This window comes from Nipponia nippon, unplaced genomic scaffold (assembly GCF_047370975.1).
Source record: "Nipponia nippon isolate SJK-2023a ecotype South Korea unplaced genomic scaffold, ASM4737097v1 scaffold_9, whole genome shotgun sequence".
Classification (NCBI taxonomy): domain Eukaryota; kingdom Metazoa; phylum Chordata; class Aves; order Pelecaniformes; family Threskiornithidae; genus Nipponia; species Nipponia nippon.
Genome location: NW_028262413.1, coordinates 18,881,715 through 18,909,213, shown reverse-complemented (window position 1 = coordinate 18,909,213; position 27,499 = coordinate 18,881,715). Strand labels below are relative to the sequence as shown.

At 39.1% G+C, this 27,499-nt stretch overlaps 1 protein-coding gene across 7 annotated transcripts in view; it reads right to left on the bottom strand.

Moving 5' to 3' along the window:
• The window catches only part of PRKCD (protein kinase C delta), a 73,233-nt gene that overhangs the window by 29,286 nt on the left and 16,448 nt on the right, over positions 1-27,499 (bottom strand). For all 7 annotated transcript variants that reach the window (XM_087743194.1, XM_087743191.1, XM_087743195.1 and 4 more), the window contains 2 exons: positions 5,053-5,188; positions 1,117-1,316 (listed from right to left, as the gene is read on the bottom strand). In XM_087743194.1, the coding sequence (XP_087599320.1) occupies positions 1,117-1,316; positions 5,053-5,167 (315 nt within the window). In that variant the 5' untranslated portion in view covers positions 5,168-5,188. The remainder of the gene's footprint in view (positions 1-1,116; positions 1,317-5,052; positions 5,189-27,499) is intronic.

Genomic DNA, 27,499 nt, shown 5'->3' with positions numbered 1-27,499 from the left:
CAAGATTTTATAGAGTTCTCTGGGACAATAATGCCTCATCACATTCTCACAACCCTTTTTGTTGCACCAGGATCTCAGCAACCTTATCAAATGATGGGGAAAGAAAAAGGGGGAAGCAATTGTATTTATTTAAGCCTATTCAGTTGGATCTGAAAGTTGAAAAAGAAGCTAGAGAATAGGATTTTACAAAGATGATAGCATTAAACTCTTAATTCATTAAAAATTCCTTACAATACATCAACTAAATGAATAAAACAATACGTTTGGCATTTCAGATTTCTGGGCTCAGCGTTCTGATCCTCCCTGCCTCTCTCACTTTCCCCTCTCTCTAGATGTACAAAATAAAAAATATTTTATATTTTTAATTTTATATTTATTTGAGGTTTACAGTGCAAAATTAATTCACATATGATTATTTAAAAGTTGTTGCTTGGGTTTATGTAGTTCGACAACTAATAATAACTACTGGCATTTAGACTAAACGTGTATTTCTAAATTTAAAACTACATTAAACCCTCACTTTACCTCCCCTGTTATATTTCTGCGTTTGACTCTCAGAATTGTACTCAGTGTGATATAGGAGCAAATGACACTCTGCAAGATGCCATACCCCTTGACTTCACATACAAAAAATTGTTTGGGACACAGGGGCAAGAGATACCCGGATAACAAAAATGGGGATTAAACGATCCCCATTATAGCACTATCAAGCCAACTAAAATTTATTGTAAAAATAAGTAAATAAAATTAGAAACTCTAAGTAGAAGTGCCTTGGAATAAGCTTCACCTTTCTTCTCTGGATGAACTACAATGATCAGATCCAATTTAAACGTCTGGTATTTGCTATAAAAACTGATAGGCTTTATAAAATAGGCACTCAATGTGATATATGACATTATTTCAAACACTAACGCCATGGATGTTATTGTCAATTTCTTGAACTTTGATTGTACATTATCTGCTTCAAAAATGCTGCTAAAATAATTGTTTTACAAGCCCTGCCACACATGCTAAAGGGATCAAACACTCATTAGTTTAAAAGGCATAAGGCATTCATTGAGCTTGAAAGAAATATAATGAGGTCAGCAAGTTTAAGGAATTAATCTTTTTTCTTACCCAGAATTCTGCTTTGCCATTGCCTTTTTTGCACCGCTCCGCCAGGACCGACACACCTACAGTCACTTCAGATAATGGCTCTTCTGCTGCTTTCATGAGAATAATCTGAATCACCCTTCCTTCGTAAATGTGGGCGTCAAAAGTTGATTTCCATTCTGGATACATGGTAGGTTTCTTCTGAACTAGAGTTTTTCCTCTTTCTGAAAACCACAAAGAAAGGACAGAAACTGTAAAATCAAGCAATGTAGATCTAGTACTTAAACTCAACAAAATAAAACAAGAGAGAATTCTTGTACTGAAACCAAAAGTAGACTTCTACTTCTTGTACTGTGGTTGGTGTCAAGTTTAAATATTCAGTTCAAACATTCATGCATTGGAAGGCAAAGCTCACTGACTAATAGGGCATGCAAAGGCAGTGAATGTGTTAACATGCAGCCAGAGAGACCAGGACAGACAAATCCCATTCTGGAATTCAGAAGCTGGCTTAGTCAGTCACAACTCGACAAGGAATATTTGCATGGCTGCTTTCTGGTATCAATCTCCATGACATGTCATCTAATCACAGTGAATACCTGCTCCTAGAAGATAAATTAAGATACATCTTACACTGACCTAGTTTAAATTGAAACCGGTGGCTGAGAGATGAAAAGCTCCACATTTCATTAATCTATTCCCAAGTTATCCCAACATTTCACTTCTATTCATAAGTCACTTTCCTTGCCATTGTACTCTCTCTCTGCCACGACTGATACTTTTTAAAGGATATTACAAGGCCTTATCTGTCCTCTCTAGCACATGCAGACCTTGTGTACTTAAAGAACAAGGAAAAGGCTGAAAGGACCTCAAAAAACATCTTATTTTTTTGTAATATTTACCCAGCCTCCTGTAAGAGCGTCTCCGCAGACTCCTTCCTTCGGAGTTTTACAGCGCTTCAGTATTCTTACTAGATGGATTTTTTTCCTAATACACAGCTTCAGTCTCTCTTGCTACCAGTTAAGCTAATTTCTTCCTGTCCTTACCTCAGGCATAAAAAACAGCTGGTGACTGCACAATCTGTAACAAGCTTTAGCATATTTCTAGATGTGGGTCTCTTAGTAGTCCCATCAACACATCCAAAATGACACTGCTTCCTAAGCAACCACATCCGGCTCTTCACCGTGACTCTGGCACGCGATGCCACCTCCCCAGTTTTTCCTCTGTGATTTGCTGCAGAGCCAATTATTCCCCATTTGTGCTCAGGTAAATGAATATAATTTTGCACATTCTGCACAATTTCTGCTATCTATCAAGATCATTTGCTGCAATAAAAGTGCTTTCTAAGTGCCTCTCCAGCTCTGAATGATCCATTTTTCCCCTAAGTGTGTAATCTGTTCTTATGATATCAAGGCAGTAGCAAAGCAGATTAAATAGTCGGACCCTTCCCCAAGAAGCTGCAGTGTGGTCTGTCTCCTAAAATCAGCAATAGAATTTACATTCACTTTGACAGAGGAAGAATTAGATACTTCTTTAAAAATCTTCCTGGAAACTCAAGGCAAAGTTTGTGTTCATTCATTAATAACTTGCTTGATGCACTCCACTCAATTGCGCTGAGCTATCCAAACAAGAGTAGCAAATGGTGTCCTTGTACATCTTTATTAGGGAATGCCTGCCAAGAACAGCATTACAAATTACAACTTTGACAAGCAGACCTAAGACTGCTTGCCAAAGGGCATGCTGAAATGCTCAGAAACAGCCACCTGAGGACCTCTTCCATTTCAAAGCAAAATTGAGCATTCCTCCTCAGTCAAAAGCTTTTATTTTGAATTTGGGGAACTCTACAGAAAGAAAAACCTCAAATTCTTAGCAGTACACACTTAATTCCAGAGCCCTGTACTTGGTGTTCTTTATTATGGAAGAATTTGGAAATATTATGGTGAAAATACATAGGGGAAGCTCAAACAAAACACAGTTAGAGATTATTAGGATGGACAATAAAGGCAAGGGGGAGTTAAAAGCAGGCTGTCTGCACAGCAAGGCTTTTACACTAGCCTATTTTTTGGATTGCTAAAGCCAGACCCCCTTCTTCAAAAAGGCATACTTCAGGAGGCATCCTTGGGAATATGAGAAGTTGCACCAATTTGCAGAACCTGTAACAATAATTCAGGGTTTGCAGAAGTAGCAGCAGTTTACAGAAGAGTTGGTAGGATCTTTGTAGGATTCTTAGAGGGGGAGAGAACTATTTCAGCCCGTTCACAGCACTCTTCCTGTTCCCACGTCCCAATTAACATCTGCTTTGATCAGTTACTACATACATTTTTACCCTATGTAAAACTGAAAGAAGCCATCTAAATTACTGGCAACAACTTCCAGCCTGACCATGCTACTTTTGTAATTAAAATCATACTAATCAAGATTTGTCATGGATCACACTGCCTGCCTGCAAATGAACACTTAAGTGCCAGCAAAGAACAGCCTTTAAGAACACCACTGTTCTTACCCCTCCTGTATTCAGGCCTCCTTTGTTTCTCTGCTAAAACTACTGGCTTCAAAACATTTTACATGTTTGCAAATTGGCTTAATGCCTAATCACTAGGCAAATTATTTTCTTCTGCCTATACAATAAGCTTTCCTTTTCAGCATGCAAATCCAACAAAAGTTACTCCAGATCTTGTCAAACTGATATCAGGAGCATCAGTTTCTTTTCCTGATTACCCCAGTCAGTCACTGCTCCAAGGTTCACTGCAACTCTCCTCCCCCATTTTTTAGTACTTCAAAGACACATGCAAGCAAAGAGGAGAAATGTTGGGATGATTCTATTTCTCAAAAGGAGACAGCTAAAAAAAAAAAAAAAAAAAAGTGGATTTCTTTAGACCACTTCCACCTCTCCACACATTCTGGCAGCTGCAACACTTTCAACACCATTTCTTCAGAGGTTCTCCCAACAGACTAGGATCTTTGGAGCTTAACGCATTTGCTCGATGACAATATTTTCTGGAAGGGTCACTGCACCTTGTGTTTAAAGCCTAAATGCAGCTTTTACCTCAGCAATAACGGGAAAGCCCAATCATGCTGTGAGGAAGAAGAAAATTCACCCTTTCCTGCGTTCTTTGATGTTTTGTGAAGCCCTAGAGCCATAATGCAGGATTAGATGGCTGTGGTGTAACGCAGTACAGCAATTCCCTCTCATCCTGTTTGGCTGCAGTGGTGTGTTCTAGCTAAATGTCACAAAATATTATAAACCTTTGGACCAGTTTCTGTAAAGAAGCGGTCTTTGAAGGCTGAGGGGCTGCTGAACAGGGAGGTGCTAACAAGACCTTGGGTGCTCGTCATTCCAAGCAAATAATTCTGCCAAAATGCCTCAGTTACTACAACAACAACAAACTACACTTCTCATTATTACCTATCCTCCACGTCAATAAAGATCATTTACTGCTCTGTGCTTGAGGATGGTTCTCAAAGCTGCTGCAGTTCAGATCCCTCTTCATAGCACTCCACTACACCACTCTCTCCCCTACAGAGCTTCTACAAGTGCAGTCTGTCACTTGCGGAACTGGAGAGAACAATGCTTTATTTAACATTTGTAAACCTTTGTCATGCAAAATTCACAACTCACCTTAACCTATGTAAAAGTGACATTTCAGCTGCTTCACTACGTTTTTTGTGAATAGTTGTGTGTTGGTGGTGAAGTAAGAAACTAGAAAGCTTAGACTTCACCCTACCAAGTGCTGAGCACTCTGGGCACAGTACAAGAAAGCATTAATAAAGAAGTCTTGTTTTAAGGTGGGGATAGAGACAAAAGTCATTGTTCTTTCTCCCATTCTGAAAGAAAAGCTCACCTTAAAGTGCTTGGCATGACAGGAACAGCAGGGCTCATTACCATTCATGGACTAAGAGGGATTGCAGTATTTCTCAAAAACTTACTCATATTCAGAAAAGCATCACCGTTTGTAACCTCACCTGTAGTCAATGCTTCCTTCATCTTGATAGCACAGAAAGGCTGTAGTTGTTCCTCTTGATTCTGCACAGGTCCCAGCTCAAATGAGTTGAAAGATATCCGTAAGAAGGGGGCCATTGTTCACAATGATAACACAACCTAAGTGGAAAGAAGTAAATAAAAATTGTAGAATAAAAGACCTGGTCTGAGACTTCCAAGAAAGCAATACATGTTTCTCAGCAGCCATCATAGCTGCTACAACCCATCCTCTAAAGTTTGCAAGTCTTGAATGTGTCTGAGATCATGAGCCTGAAGAAAACTGGCATGTACTGAAACAAAAAGTGTAACATGTACAATTGCAGACTGAATTTAAGACACCCTTTTAACCATATCCTGGTAAAAGTAAGTAGCAGTATGCCTTTGACTTAGACCTTGCTCAGTTTTTAAACACAGAGACCCTATTCATTAACACACAAGTATATAAACATTCTTATCAAATAAGTAGTTCACAAACTAATAGACAGACTGTTGGGAGTTTTTTAAAACATTTTTTGTCCCTACACCTGGAATGAAGGGTGGGTTGGGGAAAAAAAGGGACGAAAAAGAGTTTTGCCTGTTCCACATGTTTCTTTCCCAGTATCTCTCACAATGCAAGGAGGGAGAACAAGGAGCAAAATTAATCATCTAAAGCTCATGCTATTTTGTTGCTCTTTAGGTACATATTATTTTCTTTTGTAATTGCTACACAGCCTCAAAAATTCCCAGACAGAGTTCTAGGCACCTCAATAGGGAATCAAATGATAAAAGGAACACCTTCAGTTAATACTATTTTTAAAGATTATCTGAGAAACTACTGAGCCTACATAAAATTTCTGGACACTGCAGCAAAAACCACTACCAGATGCACAGTAAGGGTAACATGTCCTTAAGCATGATCAGGTAATTGCACTGCATAGGAGCATTTGATCAACATTAACCACCTCAGTAACTGGTCCATACATAGGAGTTCACACTTCCTTTCTCACTTGGATAGATGCACAGTTACAAAAATTTCTGAAACCTAGATATTTCACTGGATAAGTGCACATTTTATTTTTAATACTTAATGTGGAAAACAACGTATGTTCCAAATACCACCACCAAACTGAAACTAGTATAAGATCACACGACTTCTATTCAAGCATTGCTTTCAGGTGGCAGCGTACTAATCCTAGGAAGCATCACAGAGCTAATGATTCAAACTGTGAGCCTCTATACCTGCACATGTCAGGCAAAGGCAAGAGGGAGTGGTAGAAACAAACTCTAGCACTACTGTGTCACCTGGTTTAAACTGTCAGGAATTACAAGAATTCAAAACACCTGTAATTTCTAAGTCAGCAAACTGGTGTTTCACTACAGTTATTCTTAAGAGCTCCTGAACTTACAGCAGATTTCAGTTTACAATTCACAGCACCTTCAGCAATGGAGTTAGCCTTGTAGCTTCTATGTCAATATTGTTTTGTGAAGCAAAAATTACTTATTCAAAGGGTAAGAGAAAACAGTCATTTGATAGCAAGCGAATGCTAGTATGATCAGAGAATGAGGGATGCAGAGAAGGAGGGATTAGGAGAAAAGAGTTAACAAGGTAACAGGAAGAGATGATAAAAAAAAATATAAAGAATTGAAACCAGGCTGAGCTGGCCTTTTGACTGTAGATTGTTAATCAGCTCAGTCAAGCAGCACTAGGAAGAACATCTCAAGCAATCCTGCACATGCTTGCATTTTTTAATGTAAAGACATCGACCTGAGAAGCAATTAACATTCCTCTTATATCTCTTAAGGCCCAGAACAGTCATTTAGATAAAAGACTGTGAAATCAGAGTCTTTGCAGCAAGACAGCATATAGCTCCTGACACCATTATTTGCACATCACGCAATCTCCCTATGCGGAGACCATTCTCAATAAATGGAAAAATTTTATGACTCTCTAACATTTATTGAGCTAGTTTTTATTAACTGACTGTTTCCCTACTTTCTTTTCTGTAGAGTAAGACAAAGTTAGAAAGCAGGTTTAGCATTACTTGGGACCATTGCTTATCCCACTGAAGAACTGAAAGCCATGACTATAATTCACATTCGTGCAGATGGTCATCCAGACTCGCAATAACAAACCTTCCCCACTAATCCACTCGTTATTGCAGCTTGGAGCACCATTTGATGAGACTGGAGATTGAGATGACCTCACAAAGAAAGAAAAATAGACAGCTTTTGTAAAAATTAACAAATACCATCCAATACCTCACTTTCACAAATGCAACGTAAACACAACGCTCATCAAGAGTTTTAATGAGGAACACATTTTAGCTGCTCAAGAGACCTTGTGCTCACTATGTTTGGAACTACCCTCAAGTGACTAGCTACATGATTTGCCAACGCCATATCACACATAGTTGCTACTCAATATGGATGTAAAGGAAACCAGATTTCATCATCATTCACCTCTGGGGAAATAGCTTTAAGACCCAATTAGGCCATAGGTAGAAACAAGCTGGGTAGGTCAGCGTGTAGTTCCCACTGGAAACTTTATTTGACAGAATCACAGGATTGCAGGATAATTCTGGCTGGAAGGGACAGCCCAGCTAGAAGTCACAATTTCCAGTAAGTCTGGGACCACATTAACAAAAAATTGGAAGGCACTGACAAAGCTAAACTAGTAATTGCATGATTTCACTCAGACCATCTGACTCAAGCCAATGTCAGTCCTGAAACAGAATACAAGGCTTTGACATTTACTTCTTTAACTCCAGATTAACAGATACAATAGAAACAGGTACAATGCATAAGCATTTCGAATAATCCCACAATCTTCCTCATTTCTGATGGATGAATCATTTGAAGGCCACATTTTCAGCTCTGCTTCTTAGTTTTGAATGTGGTTATTTGTTTTAGTTTCATTGTACTTGGCTTCAGTGCAATCTCAAATTCTCACTCAGAAATGCTACACGCAAGCAATTCAGCAGTTAGGAGAAAACACCAATATCCCAGAATTTCTGATGATGTTCAAATGTGCTCAGCCCAAGGTCACTGTGAAACCAGAAGATACTCTTTTGCTTTTCAATTTACCAACAACTTAAAAAAAGAAAAAAAAAAAAATCAAAAACCCTCAACAGCTTATTTTCACATAGCAAACTACCTGTTCCTGCCAAGTTTCTCTACCCTTATACATCGTGCCTTTTTCACAAAAGTAGAGATTTTAAGTGGCTTCATGCAAAATCTCACTATATGTGATAGACTATACTGTGACGCAGAGAGGTTAAGTGAGAAAGGAGGGTTTGGATTTGCTTTTCAGGTACATGTTCCAATCCTTGTCTATGCTAAGATACTGCAGTGAGATAACTGACAAGTATCAGCTGTACTGCTGTAAACAAAAACATACCCCACTAAAACTGGTTTTGGCAGTGAAACTCAGTGAAAGAGATTCATTTTAATTCAACAAAGTTTCTCAAAATCCCCGCTGAATATACTCATCCAAAGTTTTGTCACATTTGAAAAGCAAAAACATTGAAAGCAATACATATGTTTTGCTTGTTGCATTTTAGACAAGAGTCCCTCTCTGGTCTCCATGACTATTTCAGAAGTGACAGAACAAGCGCTGACTCTAGTTTTAAAAGCTGTATCTGTCAAGAACTGAAACTGCTATAAAACACCAGCTATGAACCGAGGGAGAATTTACAATCTATTCATACAATCTGTATTTCTGCTATGAAGTATTAAAGCCAAACTGTTTTCCCAAAGGGTGTGATTTTATCCAAACCAAATGGTGGAAAAACTGAGATGCAAACTCCAAAAATACTGCAAGTCTAAATTACAGGTTCAATATCTCAAACAGTTTCAAAGTCATGTGCAATCTGAAAAAACAGCTAGGGGAAAAAATCTTCTAGTAACATTATTCTACATGAAGTACACAGTGATGGCCACACTGATTCAGAGTACACCATCAGATGCCGTCCAGCACAACATTTGCCTTGTCAAGGACCCTGATCTGCCCTGTTGCAAGCTAAAACCATGTTCTGCGCTATCTGGAATAGATTCCGCAAAATCCACAGTAATTTCCACGAAGCTTTAAAACTGAGAGCTTTCGACTATTTAATATGGAAAGAAAATCAACCCTATTACTATCAACTATAATATGCACGGAGCAAGACTGGGAAAAAATTAAATCATCTTCGCACCATCAACGTCAACATCTGCTGGATGGACAAATATTCGGTTTTCACGTGGATGTGTTGGTAACACGCAGTTTTAAAGAAATCTTCAAAATAAATTAAAATCTTAAATATTCCAAGGAGAAGTGTCACAAGATTTGCTAGCACAAAATTCACATTAGATTAAAAATCTTCTCCATGCAGACACCAAGGACAAAGGGTAAATTCTGTCGTTTCACCCCTTCCAACAGTGCACAGCAGCTATCAGGGACTCACGCTGCAACTGAAGGCATTACTTGTCAGGGTTCCTTTGTTGCTGTAATTCTGCCTTGGTATAAACAGTAAGGGCAAGTCACCTCTAACACAACTCAGAAACAAAGACGCGGTTGTGACTTTTACACAAAGCGGGAAGTAACATCAAAGCAGTGAATCATCTGGAGGAAACGCTGACACAAGCCCACAGCAGAGCCCTGAAGAGACTAAAAAACTAATGGGCCCACACAGAGCACAGACTGTTCCATCACTGATACGGGACTATATGTCCAAGAGAAATACAAAGGAGAAAACTCCCCTGCTGATTTGAGCCTCTGATTTCCCTGTAGTAGTCTGTAAAACATTTTGCAAACGGATGTAAAGCTGCACACGCAGGTCATGGCTTTTCCATGCTGTCTCACAGAAATGCTCTGGATGGCATGAAATGACTGCTTTCTGCTTAGCTCCTTGCTGAGGCTGCTTCCAAGGCCACACAAATGCTTTGAGGAACACAAACACTGGTAGCCAGCACCATGCATAGCTGAACAATTGGTGTTCTTCCCTGAAAAGATGCAGCAGTAACTTTTTTCTTTTTTAGAATGCAAAAATATAGATTATTTCCAACTTGCAGGTATCTTTTTTTACACAAGGGTTTTCTGTCCTCCGTTCTGGCAATGCACAAGGGGTTCAAGAAAGATAGCAACAAACTATTGCTCAACTTATTGCCCCCACATGACTTTCAAAAACATGAACAAGGACCTCCTTCCTTGTTCATAAGGTGGTTATGCTACTTTCATGGCGATAAGACAAGAAAGCCTGCAAGCAGAGATGCTGGAAGTGTGATTAGCATCCTTCACCTGTGCACACCGTTAATGTGCACATCATGTTTTTCTTGCTGCCAGGTGTGCTGCTTTATGCTTACATTACAGAAAACCTCACACAAAGCAGACTGGTTGGCTATGGTTCTTGAAGAACTCCCTTCACAGGTATTCTTTCAGTTGATGATCAAAATAATCCCCATCTACAAGAGAGAAGAAACAATACCTATGCCATAGGACATTTCACTGAACCAGAGTGATGATGCTAACCACTGTCCACATTGCACACCTACAATTAGTCTATAGAGAATTTTAGCAGGTTCTGTTGCAAGCCCTGGCCTCTATTTGATGCTCTGTGGGAAGAAGTCAGTCTAAGAATGAAGTCAGTTTAAAAGAGGCTTATTATATTTGCTGTTATCAACCTTGTCAAGAAGATACACTGCAGCATTCTTTATCAGCTGGACCTTCCTAAGCACTACTGACGATTGCACTACTGCTATCCAGCTTAAGTCTGAAAAACATAACCAACCAAATCACTATACATCATGATGCTGAATGCTCACAGCTGCCAGAGATGGCAAAAAACATTATCTGCAGGTTCTGCTTTGAAAGCTTAAAATCCACAGAGGGTTTGAAAAGCATTATCCAAAAAACAGGGCTGAACTCACACGTTGCATGTAGGTCCCTGCGGGAAAAGGGGAATTCTCCAAAAGTACTGCCCCTGCATCAGCATCACTCTTGCTTTTACTTAGGTTTAGCCATTCGTCATTTAGGTTTAGCCATTAAGGTGCAACTATCTCCTATGAATGGATTAATTTATTCCAGTTATTAATTTGATTCATCTGTCTATGGAATCCAAGAATGGTAATTAGAAACAGGAAGCTTCTCAGCAACTATTTAGATAAACTATCTTATGGAAGAGACTTTAAAAAAAAAAAAACCACAACAAACCAACTTAAAATTAGAACTACGGGACTATTCACTTATGAAAGCAAAATGTATCCATTAGGTAATATTTCACAAAATGAAATTATCTTCAGGAAGTTAAACATGAAAAGAACATCTTTAAAACAACCCAACAGCCCGATCACCTACAATTTCTGCAGTAATATTTCTAAAACAGTGTATCTTCATAAAATGTTTTAAAATAATTACATAATAGGATTATGAAAAGTGAGAAAAGACTACAAGAAATTTAACACCACAATTCAATTTACTTGCTTAAATTTACTGCCAAATGAAATTTTTTTCTGGTTCATAATCTCAAAAGGACAATTCTATACACTAAATTCTAGTGTAAATGCTATAAGTTTTGGGGTTTGCTTTGGTGGGTTTTTTTTGGTTTTTGGTTTGGTTTTTTTTAATAGTATGTGTAGAGTGGTTCACAGAGTCCTACAAACTTAGCTCAGAAAAAACGTAGTTACCATTTCCTTCTTTTCCCCCCCAGTATTTTCTTTCAGATACTTCTGCTTTTGGTGGGTTAGGACAAGACTAGAAACAGAAACAATGACATAATAAAATCTGTCACTGTTTGTGTTGCAATAGTCTGGAAAAAATCCATCTAGATAAGTCATGTAGGAAGAGATGTTCCTTGGTTTCATCCCACTCAGCCAGAAGCACAGATAATTCTGAGTTTCCAAGCCTTTTTTGCATGCTCAGCAGTCCCAAAACTGCCTAAATTTATGGCTGCCATATAAATTATCGATATTTCCGCAACACTCTCAAGGCCAAAAAAAAATTACTGATGCTTTCCCTATCATTATTATGAGAAACGCTTAAAAATATGAGCATCAGAAACCTTTTTCTCAACAGGCCAACTCTTTCGATGTTGGCAGTCCAAACTCCTGAGAAGCCTGAGGGAAATGCAGACAGCAGGCAAGCAAGAACTAAAGCAGACCTGATTTGATGGGGTTTTTTTGGAAAACATGCAGCCCAATTTATTTGAGCATATGATAACATATGATTAGCTCAGTAACAACAGCTGACTGTTCTTAAAGTGGGTTGAAGTGCGTCGAGCAAGACAGATCTGGGTTTTACACTAAAAGATCAGTAAGTTGAAGGAATTTTGGACTCTGAAATAGCAGGACAGGCTGTTACGCAGGATATGCTGCAAGACAAAAAACGCGTTTTACACTAAATGTCCTTTTCTGGGAAAGGAAAAAGAACATTTGGAGCAACAATGTTGGCTTTTTCAATATTCCACAACTACTCCTTGGGGGAGGAGAAGGGAGAAGTACTGTCAGCTGCTTTTTCTTTAGAAGTACATAAAAAATAGCCATTTATATACTTTTTTTTTTTTTTTAAACGCCCAAGTTGTTCTTCCTCTTTGAATGCATAGGACTAAACAGTAGATGAAAGCACTGTAGGCATGCTGTTTTTCACCATTACCAAAATCAAGTCTGAAACAAAAGTGCAAATGGATCCTCTTCATTAACTTCAAACCCAAACATCAGACATTAAAAACACGCAAGAGAAGAAACACTGCCTGAAGCCCAAAGACTTATTCATTATTTCTGATAGCGCAAGCTGATACCATTTGATCAACAGCAACTGCAACAACGTGGAAGGATTAAGACAACAAGGCTGGCTAGGTGAAGCTCTAGGTAAGCGAGCAATTCATTAATATCAAATCACATTATGAAACAGGAGCATGTCCAAAATACTAGATAGGAGGCAAACCATGTTTTTTCTCTTTGCATACATGATTTAAGACTAATTAGGAAACTTTTTTTTTTTGACATGGGGAGTAAGTAGAGGTGTTTTTTTTTTCCTGCAATTAAATAACACAATCACTTCTGTGCGAGAGGAAAAACCTACCAGGTGAAAGGGATGAAGCTACACCTCTTCCTCCCTACAGTAATATACCCTGGAGCCAAGCTGTACACCAGTTCTGGCTCTATGTCACTGAACAGAGCCCTGGATGCCTTCTGCGAGCCTGAGCCCCTGATCAGTTCTCAGCTCCCAGTTCCTCAACGATGTTCAAGGAATTTGCCAGTATTTAGTCAGCACGACTAAACTGCAAAACCGTATGTCAAGTTTATCACGTCAACACAAGTTCTCCAAAGGAAGCACGCCACTCTGCAAGAGGGTTCATAGACATTTTTATAACAACCAGCACGCTGGGAAAGCTGAGCTACTCATACAGCTTTCAGAAGTACCAAATCAAAAGAAAATAGCCAAAGAAAAAAAAAAAAAATTGTACAGTATCTGTTTAGGTATCACCACAATCAAGTGGGCAGGGATCACATTCAGGCATACTCCATTAGCATGCTTTAACGGAGGAGTAACACCAAGCCCATCCTTCAGCTCCATCCTTACTCTTGCTGAGTGTTTTGATCTAGGATTCAGTATAACATTAGAGATTTTCTTTCTGATATATAATTACACACACAAAGCTTCTTATTTTCTGCACGATCATAAGTTTCCTGGAAATTGAGATATATTTCCCAGAGAGAATAACACAAAATGCCAACAACTTATTTTCAAACCAAACAGAAAACAACATGACAACACTTCAGCTGAACTTTTAGAACACAATATACGTCGCCTTTCTCTTCAAAAAACTGGAGTTTTGGGGTTTTTGGGGGGGTTTTTTGTTTGTTTTGTTGTTGGGATTTTTTTTGTTTGTTTCTTTCTTTTTTACTTTCCACTTTCAGGAAAAGCTCTTTCCCCTTAACACTGAAACAGCCACAGACCATAAAGACAGTGTGTCAATTACAGTTTAAGAAAAAAAAAAAGGAAATTGGAAATTTGTCTTATTTCAAATGTACTGGGTTAATGTCTCTATATGAACAATGAAGCAGCAAAAAATGGAAATAGAGAAACTGTGCATTCAACAGAAATACAAAAAATGCCCTCTAAAACATTCCAATTAGAGAACAATTTTACTTTGCACTTTTGAAAACATCAGCAGATTATGCAGTCTAAGTGCCTCTCGCAGAGCACAAGCCTCCAAGCCAGAAATTCATACTATCGCCAGCACTATGACCTAATCCTCCAAGTATCTGGAAAGCTACAATATTCATTAGTTGAGAGAACTGTATCATCATTCATACATGCTGGAAATCTGCTGCTCAGATAACCTCGTCAGAGGAAATACAATTCAGTTCATGGATGCACGACTTTGATCAAGGCTTTTAAAGTAAAAGGACACAAGATTTGTGAACCAAAAATTTTGCTCATTAACTGTGTATTGAGTTGAGGGAATAGATCTAGTCCTCCCTCCTGACTGCATCTGGCATTACTGGGGTTGTTTTGTTTAGTTTTTTGAGAGGCCGTTTTTAACCTGAGGGCCACAAACATACTTAGTCACTTCAATCAGACATTAGATAGCAAGATGGGCTGAACCTGCCTTGTGGAGCACGATGCTCCCTCCTTCTTGCTATTTCCTAGTACTCTAAGGCTGCTCAGGGTAGGTAGGAATCATCCTTTTATCCTGTTTTTTTGTTTGTTTGTTTTTGTTGGGTTTTTTGTTGTTTTGTTTGTTTTTTAATTACCTAGAATGTGAAGGCCAAAAAACACAAAAGAAATATAAATAACCAATAAAAGTCAACTGAATCAAGACTTTTTCTATGGTTTAATAACTGAAAACAAACAGTGAAGCCATACACAGATACATGCATCACTACCTGTCACAGCGTCTCTCACTTTTGCAATGAAGAGATGAAATAAGCACAACTGAGTGACACTGAGGGATGTATAGGATGTTAATAATGAACGGCCACAGGGATCGATAAGGAGAAACTGGAAAGACGCAAATGTAACTGAAATTTGTTTTTAATTAAAAGCATTTGCTCCTGCTGTTATGTCAAAGTTCAGGCTTAGATTTCCAAATACAGATAAGAAAATGGAACCACAAATGATTTTTAACCGTCCCCTCCCCTCTGAATCACTTTCTAGAGGAAATGAACATTTAAAACCCTACAGTAGACCTGGCATTCCCAAAAATATAGAAGAAACAGACACAGCTCATTAACAGCAATCTGAATTAAAGCATAAAGGGATCTTAAGAGAGATTTGGGTTATTTAAAGGTAGCACAGAGTTTACAGTACAAGTTGTAACTCAGGGTGAGATGTGCTATTTAATACCATTTTTAATTCCTTCCTTTTTAATCCTCCAGATAAGAAGGTAACAGCAAACCTTTATTTTTTTGCCTTTTCCTGAATTTTGTGGTTTAAACATATAAACTCCACACTGTGATGACATGGATGCTGTCTTTATCTAAACACTATGATACCTGTCTGCTAATAGCTGTATTAAGCAATTTTCCACTAAATGAATAAAACCATATCATCTTAGTACCCTTACTGGGGAAGAAAACCTTTAAACATTGACATGTCTGGGACACAACACAGTAAACAAGAAAGAAAAAGCTAAACAAAAAATCCCTGGAGCTTTAGATGAGCCAGAATCTTGTTTGTAGAGATAGCCACTGCAGGACGTGCTCAACCATTTTGGGTTTCGAGAGAGTAAGAAGTTCTGTGGACTGGTCGCTGTCAAGAACACCCTCTGGCCACCTTCCAGAAATGCTATTCCTACTACTCGAAAGACCCACATTTCTGGAGGATGAGTGCAGATCAAATTATTAGATGCGTATTGTCTGTCATGGCTTTTTCCAGCTTCCACTCCAGTGCTCATCCTACTAAAAACTGGAGAATTATTTAAAAATGATATGCTTGGTTTGCATACACAAAACCCTATACACACACAGAAATATAGAACATATACCCAAGAACTTCACTTAACAACACTGCAAGTCGGCATCTGTTTTGTTACTTTATTGGCTTATTGCACTAATGAACATACTGACAAGCAAGACACAAACTTCATTACTTGTCTAAAAAAATACTTTCAGGAAGAAAAGACATACGCCACTGACTTGCAAGGGTACCTATAGGTTACCCAAAAAAGTAACTGAACACAAACTCTTTGATTACAGTTGTGCTCTCATGTCCCAGTTAGCCCACAGAAGCAACGGAGTATTCAATGATTTTCCTACAAACAAGCTTTCCTGGCTCATTATGGCCTATCATTTCCTCCATCACTAAATGGATAAATGAGTTTAAGTCTTGGTTACTTTCCCTGCACCTTCCAATTATTTCTGACTTTTTGCTGTACATGTTCTTTTGCCATGCAAGTGCTTCTTTGTGATAATTTTTATAGCAATCTTGTGATAGAAAATCACAAACTTCTATCACTAAATAGTACCTCCTGTATCATATCATGGTTGGGAAGCATACCGTTAAGACACGTAATTTCTGTTAGATCATTAAGTTAAAAAGGATGCTGGATGGCTGCTACTGGCTTGGAAAAACTCATGAGGAAAACCAAACAGCTGTAAACCACAACGCTTCAGTAGCATACACCGTGCATACAATGGTCTTCCCGGTCCTTACAGTGCAATAATACTTTCAAAAGGCACAGGCAGATAACGGACTGCAAGTACGGGAGTGAAGCACACAGCAACCAAAATGCTCCTAGTAGTTCCAAATGCAAATGTTCCCGCTTGTGATTACAGAAGATCCCTTTCTTAACTCTCAGCATGGAAAGACTGCATGTCCCCAGGCAGCCGAGTGGGAAATTCTCTTTCCACATGCTGTAATTTGTTTGAGTAGATCTACCCTTAATGGTCTGCCCAGTCCTGCCTCCAAGTCTTTCCTCTGTGTATTAGCTCTATCCACACTGCCTCGATTCTTTCCCCCCTTGAATGCCAAGCAGCTCTTTCATACTGTTTACTATGCAGCTTGCTTAATCACAGCTTACTTAATTGCCCCAGCGTTTTGTGTATCTGAAATACTTTTCACTTCCATGCAGCAGTGGCCATATCCTCTTTCTCACACATCAACACGGCTCAAACAAGCGAGTAGTGGGTGCTGGCAAGGAGCTCTCCTGTTATTTACAACAAGCCACATCCCCAGCACAACTTAGCCCAAAAGACTCCTTTCTGCCTTACGGTTTACAGCACTCAGCACTCCGCAGGCCACAGGATGCTGGCTTTTCCCCACAGGTCTGGATATTTGCTTCCACTACAGCACTTGAAGTACATAAATCCTGTTCTAATACTGCTTTTTCCATGTTAGCAATTACTGTCGAACCCACAGACATGTTATGTGACCAGGACAGAGAGGTAATTCACACAACTAAAAAGAGGTAAGTAGATGTGTGTAACCCACTTCTTAGGAAAAGTTGGTCCACATCATGGATAATTTGAGAGTCCCCTGTATTGAGTAAATGAAAGTTAAATCAACTTTGGGCCAATGAATTTCAGCTCTGTGGGAAAGAGCTGCAAACAGCTACGTTTCCAGCCTTCAATATACAACCCCATTCTGCCTCTGTGGGACTATTTTAAAAAAACCAAAATTTACTCAGACCTGAAACACAGCTATATTAAAAAATGTATTTGCTTGTACTGTGAAAAGCCTTAATTAAGAAGTAGTTTTGTAAATATAATTTTTATGCTCCTGTAATGTATCTCCTTGTCCAAGATGCACTTTTCCAATTTGAGCATTAGGGTTTTCTTAACTGTTCTAAACCTAAATCCATCCCTAAAAATAAAGCTATGAAACCTATTTCTGTCAGAAAATGTCAGAATTATAAAAAACAGCACTTAAAATTCATCTGAGGAAATGTGAAGGGAGAAATGAACCTCACATGATTCTCTTATAGCTGTTAGTGCCCTCTGCTCATCTAAGATGTGTACTGAGAAATACTGCTTATTGGCAAGATATGCAAATATGTATCATACGCACTAATATCAGATATCCTGAGGAAGAAGAATCATTTTCATAATTTTCTCCCTACACTAACATTTTGTTCCACTGAAGGTCTAGGGTTTTTTTCAGTTTTAAAAAGTTATGAGAAAAATATTTGCAGAAAGCAATCATGACATTGAATATATATTCATTGAATACATTAAAAAATTGATATAATCTTGAGTACCAAACATATACAAATACTTATAACAGCTCCCTGGACAAAGGGCAAAATTGAACTTCCGTACCTACTTGTGTAAGTGAAACTGAGGAAAAAGTTTCCAGTATTCCTGGTGGAAATGCATGTAGCAAAAAATTGCATGTAGCAACAACTTGCACATCTTGAGGAAATTACACAGATTGTTCAAGCTGCTTTCATTTCCTTTTCCAGCGGAACAGTGAAAAATGAAAATGGAGAATAAACCCTGTGCTGCTGACTTATAGAATCACAGAATTGTTAAGGTTAGAAAAGACCCTTAAGATCATCAAGTCCAACCATTAACCTATCACTGCCAAGTCCACCACTAAACCATGTCCTCAAGCACCACGTCTACCCATCTTTTAAATACCTCCAGGGATGGGGACTCAGCCACTTCCCTGGGCAGCCTGTTCCACTGCCTGACTACCCTTTCGGTGAAGAAATTTTTCCTAATATCCAACCTAAACTGCCCCTGACGCAGCTTGAGGCCATTTCTTCTCATCCTGTCACTTGTTACTAGGGTCAAGAGACCGACCCCCACCTCGCTACAGCCTCCTTCAGGTCACCCCTCAGCCTCCTCTTCTCCAGGCTGAACAACCCCAGCTCCCTCAGCTGCTCCTCGTAAGACTTGTGCTCTAGGCCCATCACCAGCTTCGTTGTCCTTCTTTGGACACGCTGCAGCACCTCAATGTCCTCCTTGTAGTGAGGGGCCCAAAACTGAACACAGTACTCGAGGTGCAGCCTCACCAGTGCCGAGGAGAGGGGGGCGATCACTTCCCTAGTCCTGCTAGCCACATTCTTTCTAATACAAGCCAGGATGCCATTGGCCTTCTTGGCCACCTGAGCACACTGCTGGCTCATGTTCAGGCGGCTGTCAACCAACACCCCCAGGTCCTTTCTGCCAGGCAGCTCTCCAGCCACTCCTCCCCCAGCCTGTAGCGCTGCATGGGGTTGTTGTGACCCAAGTACAGGACCCAGCCCTGAGCCTTGTTGAACCTCATACAGTTGGCCCCAGCCCATCGATCCAGCCTGTCCAGGTCCCTCTGTAGGGCCTTCCTACCCTCCAGCAGATCAACACTTCCACCCCACTTGGCGTCATCTGCAAACTTACTGAGGGTGCGCTCAATCCCCTCATCCAGATCATTAATAAGGACATTAAACAGAACTAGCCCCAGTACTGAGCCCTGGGGAACACCACTTGTGACCAGCTGCCAACTGGATTTGACTCCATTCACCACCACTCTCTGGGCTTGGCTGTCCAGCCAGTTTTTAACCCAGCGCAGAGGGCACTTATCCAAGCCGTGAGCAGCCAGCTTCTCCAGGAGAACGCTGTGGGAGACAAAAAAGCCTTACTAAAGCCCAAGTAGACAACATCCACAGCCTTCCTCTTGTCCACTACGCGGGTCAGCTTGGCATAGAAGGAGACCAGGTTAGTGAAGCAGGACCTCCCTTTCATAAACCCATGCTGGCTGGGCCTGACCCTCCGATTGTCCCGCATGTGCCACGTAATGGCACTCAAGATGATTTTTTCCATGACCTTCCCTGGCACCGAGGTCAGGCTGACAGACTTCAGACATCACCCACAAAAACTACACAGAAACCTCTAGAACAACGAAGCCTGCATCTGCCCTACCATTCTTTACAGTACAAAAGGATCCTCAGAAAATAAAACAAGTGCTTCTTGTTTTGGAAAAAATAGGAGAAAACAGTGAATATAGATTCTGTCTGTCATTGCAAATAATCTTAACACATTTTTCTAGCAATAGCATTCATTTACAATGAAAGACAGACAGATACAAGACACCCAACTAGCATAAGCAAATTAAGAGAAATTGAAAATAGTTCCTTTAAAAAAAGGTGCTAATTATATTCTTATCAGCCCACATTAATGCACTGTATTAATCACACAGCAAACTGGATTTGTATATTGACCTTTCTCAAAACACTTAACATTGACTAAAAGGCTCAGTGCAGCGTAGATAAACATTAGTAGTCTTGTATAAACTGGGGTATTACGCATTAGAAGAGTTTAAATCCCTAGTTAGTCCAGACTTTGTTAAAATTTCCCAACATTGCTCGCCTCTGAAAGACTCAGATACAAGTAAAAAAATACCCCAAGTATTTAGCACTGTTCTGGGGCAATGATGCACAGTTTAGGTATTGCCCAAGAAAGAGAGTCTTCACCCACCTTGAAAGTAGATCTGAGAAGTTCTAGAGTTTTACTTTACGTCTTTGAACAAAAAATGAAACTAGAAGCATTTTAAGCATTAGTCTTGTACTGTTGCAGCGTACAAAACCAGTTTAGGAAACTTGAACAGTACTAAGGTAGAGTTGTTTCCACAGTCACTGTTTATAACTTCCATCACAATGTTGAGATTTAGGATAAGCGAGTACAGTAAAACTCTGTCTAGAGAAAACACTGTTTAGTGTTTTTTCTTGTCAGTAAATATTTTGGGCTCTTGGTTAATTCAAAATAAACCTTCAGTATGTTGAAGGAACACATTATGGAAACATTAATTTTTGCTCTCCAAACAGAAAATAGTGAGATTCTCTAAGCAATTTGCAGTAGCAAGGTTAAAAGATACAGTTAAAATTATTCTAGCATCATCTAGTGAAGTTACAACAGCTACACAAAGAAATGGTTATTTCAGATACTTGTGCAGACTCAGAGCTCAGTGGAACACAGTATTACATTTATGATCTTGGCATGAGAGAGTCAAAAGAACAAGGTTCAGGCTTGTGACCATTTACTGCTGACCTCCATGCATCCGCTCCCATTTACTATCACCATCCACTTACTAGAAAATGAAGCTGACCAGATGGATAGAGAAAGCCTTGTTTAATAGTAGCAAGATGTCATCATATCTAAGGATTATACTCTTCAGTCTTAAAAGTCAGAGTTTTACTATTTCTTTCAAAAACAATCAACAGGAAGAGTCAATATTATACTTTAAGCAAGGTGTCAGGATGGCCAGTTACAGGTTCCTAACAGCAATTCTACCCGCTTTTGAGGCACTGTGTTACTGAACTTATATTCAGAATTTTTCATCCTGTCTCCTACAGGAAGGGGAATCAAGAGTCTTTCCATAATTTTGGGAAGACGCATTACGCACGCAGGTTAATTAATTTGCTTCCATGATCAGACAGGGAAGAAGAGTATTAGGATTCTTCCTTGATATGAGTCATTCTTGCGGAAACTCCCAACTTTCTCACTTACTCATAAACCAAGGACCAAGAGTGCTGAGTAAGCATATTGCTCAGAATTTCAGGCATAGGTAATCTGCCATTACAAATACTTAAAGTTCCAAAGTCCTCTTTCAAAGGCCTTTTTCAGATCTGAAACAAAATCAGCAAACTTAATTTCTAAGGGGCATTTCAAACAGTTTGTAGACTGTCTACTCACCTTTGAGGTATGTATTTATAAAAGTATAAGCAAGAATAATAGACACTTTTTTGAAAAGCTGTTCCTTTCAAGGGCCCTGCAACGTTTGTTCCAAATGGCCCGAAAACCAACAGCGATTTTATGATTATGGCAAAAGTAAAAAATCTTCCTACCAAGTCAAGAGCTATTTAAGCTATTTAGAACTCAGTATGTTAATTCCATACTCTAAGGAATATTTAAAACTCTATAGCAGCCATCAAAATATAGCACAAATTACTGTAATATTATTTTTAATATGGTATCATACCAAATGACATACTAGGTCTGCTTCAATTTCTTTCATAGATTTTAAATGCAAATCCATGAAAAGCACTTTGTAATAATCTTGTTGGGAACTACTGTGGCTCCAAATGTTTCCTAAGAAAGATCATGAACAATGTCCTGTGAAGCCTAGAGCAATGGTAAGGAGCTGTGTACGGACTTGGTGGGCGGCTGGATATTGGAACCAACCAAAAGCACAATCTGTTGAAGAGCTGAAGGGCAGATGAACATAACTGCATGTTAGTTTTGGGTGCCAAGACTATAGGCCAGGTTTGATGTAAATGTTAATAGCGCCTTAATTGACAAGTCCTCAGTTTATACTCCACACAATCTTAAGTAAAACCTATTTATCTTGCAAAACTGCTACCCCACAAAACCCCAAGCTCCCCCTACCAGTACCTTCACAATAAATAATCCTAAGTAAAACCAGCTAAATATAAGGACTGGTGGAGTATGGGAATACCCAGGGAAGCGGAAAAAGAGAACTTAAAATATATAGATAAATTTATTTTGTGATATTCTCTTCCTGGCATATTGACCAGCATTAGAAAGTATATTTTAGCAAGAGTTTCTTATGTTATCTACTCAACTACCTGGCTAGCAGGTATCCAAGGACAGCCTTTATTCAGAACAGACAGATGGCAAGACCGGGCTTAAAACACGCTCGTTCTTTTATTGATTTCCTTACACACAAGACAGCAAGAATTTTGACAGAAGTTTCACAACACATCATCCAAATCCTTTACCTGGAGGAACACTACAGCTAAGGTTCTTCATTTTTCATCCTGGTACAAATGTCTAGCTTGGCTTAGTTTCAGCAGGCATCTCTCAAATAGGAAACAAGTAGCATTCTTTCAGGTTTCAACATTTGTTGGACTCACTACAAACAACGACTGAAACTTCATTTTCACATCCAAAACCAAACAAGAACAGGGAGAGATTAGATTACATAGCAGCAATCAGTGACTTCTGCTACTATAGGGAGGGGAGTTAGTATCCATAAAAGTAGACAAGGTCCCAAGTTGAACTGTACTGTTTTCCTTTGAGTTTGACCTTGAATGCACCATGACCTCGAGAAACCCTTTAACTTCTCTGTTCCTTAGTTTGCTCTAATAAAACAAGATATATATACTCGCCAAAGTGCTTTAATTACAAAGACTGGCGACACAAACTGTAATATTAAAAATAGAATTTGTTAACACCAACTCTCAGCTCATCTTGGAACAGAGAGTTGAATTTATGGCTCATATTTAGAGATAAAAGCAAAATTACTTGGGCTGCGCCAATCCTACAAACAACAGTTACATGGAAGAGCCTATATTTTAAAATCCAGATTGTAAATCACAGCCAGTTGCAGAACAACTTTCACAAAGTCATCTAACTGGTGGAGGAATCACAGCTAGAGAGCAATAGCCACTCTGGAGGCTTTGTGGCATTAACCAGCTGTCAAAATACAGTTTGGCTCTATGGGAACGCACCAAACATTCCCAGACACTCTGCCTGTAAGTTTACAAACACTCCATAAATAACGTTTAAGCATCTAACAAGAAAGAGATGCTCAAACATTACATTTAGGGCCAACAGTATATGCAACGCAAAATATGACTTAAGATCACCTAATACAGATAACCAGAGCTCCTCAAGAACTCAGGACTGTTTCCTCATTGGTATCCAGTAGGCAACATAAATGTTTTGGACCACACGGTGTGCAGAGAGAAGTCAGTAACAGCCAACCCACAGAGCAAAGAGGAGAGATATAGATGCGTAGCAAATGACTCAAACATGTTCAAAAGCCAAAAGCATTAAGACAGTTTAGAAAACTGCATGGCAACTGTATCTAGCGGCAGGGAACCAACAGGTGGGACAGAAAGATGGAGAGGAACTTTATTACTTCTGTTGCTAGCTTTCACCTATGTCTTAATAATCCAAGGGCCAGACCTCAGTGGCCTGGATTTTGGGATACAGACAGCACATGTAAGATTTTTCCATCTCCAGTGAACTAGCAGATTGTAGATACAGAGTTCTGGATTATCAGAGAATTTAGTCTGCTTATCTTTTTCAAGTGACAAGCCCTAATTAAGTATATTTAGAAGAATTATTTTCCTCTCATCACACCTCAGTTAGCTCCTATCACTTCTGGAGTGGTTTAACCACTCCTTTTGGCACAGCTTACAGACATAAATATTCCTGCTCAAAGCAAGCTATGGGAGTACATGGGAAAACACAGTTTATTAAAAAACATAGTAAAGAACAAGGAGCAACAACACTATGAGTGGACTGATAGGATACTGAAATTTTTTACCTGATAATTCCTAGTTTCAAGACCTAGGAATTAAGTAGTCTTGGAAAAAAAAAATAGTTGTGCCACAACTTGGGAATCAAGCACTCCACAATTTAAGGGAATAAATAGCTCGTGTAAGTGTTTGGACCATAAGATATCGCCACCTTCATTCCTCATGCTCCTTTGAGTTGGCAGTATCCCTGTCAGTATGCATTCCAGGGACCACGTTGAGCTCCTTAGTTGACCCTGTCTTTATGCTGAACACATTTTATATGCAACCCATAGGACTAGATCTTTAAAAGAAAAGCTTAAATTCAAAGGTTCACAGTACTCCCATGGAGGAGTGTGCCATTTGCCGAGACAAGGGCAAGTTTAGATTTTTCAGAGCCCAGAATTTTATGTCTCGCAATGCTATGCCAATGAAAACACATTTCTCGGGGAAAATGGTTGGAATAAAACTCAGTAACATTGAGAATTTTGTGGAGGATGTCAAGAATATCATGAACAGAGCTACAGTCATTCTCTTTACATTTGTAGTCTGTTGCTGATGCAAGAATTCTGCATGTACAAGCTAATTTCAGCAGCAGGTCTTTCAGCTGATCTTTTTCTTCCGTAAATGCTCCATTTCAAGACATTAGTCAAGGCCTTTCCCCCTCCCCCCCCCCCTTTTTTTCCCCCCCCCCTTCTCCTTCATCTTTTTGTGAGGGCAGCTGGGGGCTTTTTGTTTCAGAAGGAACAAAAAATTAAAAGCAGCAAACCAGATATTTACAGTATTTCTTAATCTTCCACTGGGTGCTGATCATTATTTGAGCTACGAAATTTCATTAGATGGACCATTGGCTCATTTCCAAACAGTAGTTCCTCTTTTGCCAAGAAGCTGAAGGATGGAGCCTTCTGAGAAAAACACTGAGCAACTTTTCTGGAAGCTGACTGACACTTGATTGTGTCTATTCCACATGCATTAGTTGAATATCATATAAATATTTCAGTGTGGCATCAAAAAGATAACGATCCATCTGAATACATGCAGTTTAACCTATATAAGCATGTTTCTTTCAGACTGCTCCTCTTCCTTTGAAAATACATTTTTGAATCATGAGACAGTAAAAAGATATTATAATGCAGAAGTAGTTAATAGGTAGCTCCCATGTTCTGTGTACTCATGTATACAATTACAAATTAAGTTGTGACCTCTGTTACCCAAATGATTCATTCAAAATAGCAATAATAGCCTCTGACATGCATTACAGGCATGACTGCTAGCAAACGCCATTGAAGTTGCTTAACATCTCTGATTAGTAGACATGTTTTCAGTTACTTACAACTATGCCTAATTTTAATCACCACATCAAAGTTCCACAGACTTGGCAGGTTTTCTGCCTCAAAGGGACAGAGGAGTTTTGAGAGTTTCATCCAAAAAATTTCAGCTCTTTATTAGGACGTGGCTAGAAATCACCTGGAATGTGCTTTAGAGACACAGGTATAGTTAAAAACAAAATATGAGATTAGCATCTTAAATAGGTGAGAATCTTCTACTTTTCCTATAACAATTTCCTTCCTTTAAAATGAGGATAGTTCCATCTCTCAATGACACTGTGAAAATTCTCTGAAAAGCTTGAGTTACTCTAATCACAAACACAATACAAAAGACAATAAAATTACTGACACTATATTCAGAGCAGTTTAAGCAAACAAACAAAAAAAATAAAAAATAAGATACAATTCTCACAGAATTAAAGGACAAAACCAACAAAAAAACCCACCTTCCTCCAGCCTTTACACATTTAAGGAAGCTACCACATAACTACAGACTGGCCCAATTGTAGTTTGCATTTGGGCATTTTCCAACATTTCATAAACTCATTTTTCTGGCAGGCAATGGGAGACATGACATACACAGTGTCTGGAACTGGCATGATTTTGGCCCAGTGGGTCCTTCCAGCATGTCATGAAATAAGAGGACCTGTTCTACCAAAGGACAGAAGGACATAATTTCTATCCCATTGTATTCCTTGTTCCCAGTGACCTTGTTAGGCAATTATCTTGCTTTATCAGTGGAAATCTGGAAGTTTGCCACTTCAAATAGCTGCATAATAAATGAAATTGTCTGCCAAGTGTACTCACCTGTCATACCTGTCTTTCATACTTGGCAAGGATTTCATTCTGTCTTCTAAAACTCTTGGATACGGGCTGCATCTAGCTACACTTTGGCAAGACAGAAACAGTCACATCATCAGAAGAGTATCTGGGATTTTTTCCTTGAATACACAAGGTAGTAGATGAGTCATGTGCTAACCCAACAAGTCCCCAGGTTTGTCTTTCTCAGGAAGCCCAGCACAACAATCTACTCTTCCTACCTGTTTCTAGTACAGCCTAACCACAAAAATTTAACTCTATCGAGTTAAACTCTATTCATTCTATTTAACTCAAATAATAAAGAACAAAAGAAATATTTTGCAGACTCACTGTTTACCTCTTTTTCTGATTTGTCTTTGGTAGTATCTTCCCAGACATATTTCTTTTAGATAGCCTAAAAATTTTAAGACCCAGGCTATGGCAAATCTAAATCACAGTGACCGAGTCCTTCAGGGAGCAGACGCAGCACTTGCACCTGCCAGGAAATAATAGCTGACAACTGAGCGAAACTGAGAAGAATCCATCTAAATGAGCCCTGTGGCTTGAAAACTTTTCCTGCTTTTCCAGATATACTGGGCAGAGCTGCAGGAGACAAGTGTTCCACATTGTAAATGGAGCAGCAATCAAACTGAACTGTGTGATCCTCATTCTCTTAGGCACTCACACTGAAGTCGAGAACAATTATTTGAAATAGTACATGTGGCACAAGCACAAGGAGGCACAAGCTTCTTGCAACTGCTATAACTGTATTGCACCTAAATATCCTGAACTCGAACAATAACTAGCATATGAACGATGGGAAGCAAGTCGGAGGGCAGACAAGAGAGGAACCCTTATGTTTCATACGAAGCATCATAAGGAACCTTTTCTTGTTCACGGACAAAGAGCCAGCTTGGAGGCAGAAAGCCAAATTATTAAAGCTGCGCCTTCATAGAGAAGAGTAAGGATTTAGCAATAAATACAACTTTGCAAAACAAAGTAAAGCATGTGTATGCCTGCACTAATCTAACAGAGACCTTTTTCAATTTGATTCCATAAAAAGTTATATTAGCCCCTGAGAATAGTCAGAACTTCGAACGTTTCCACAGGCACTGGGGGAAAAAAAAACCTAAAGCAAAACAAAAAAGTGGAGATCAAAGCATATA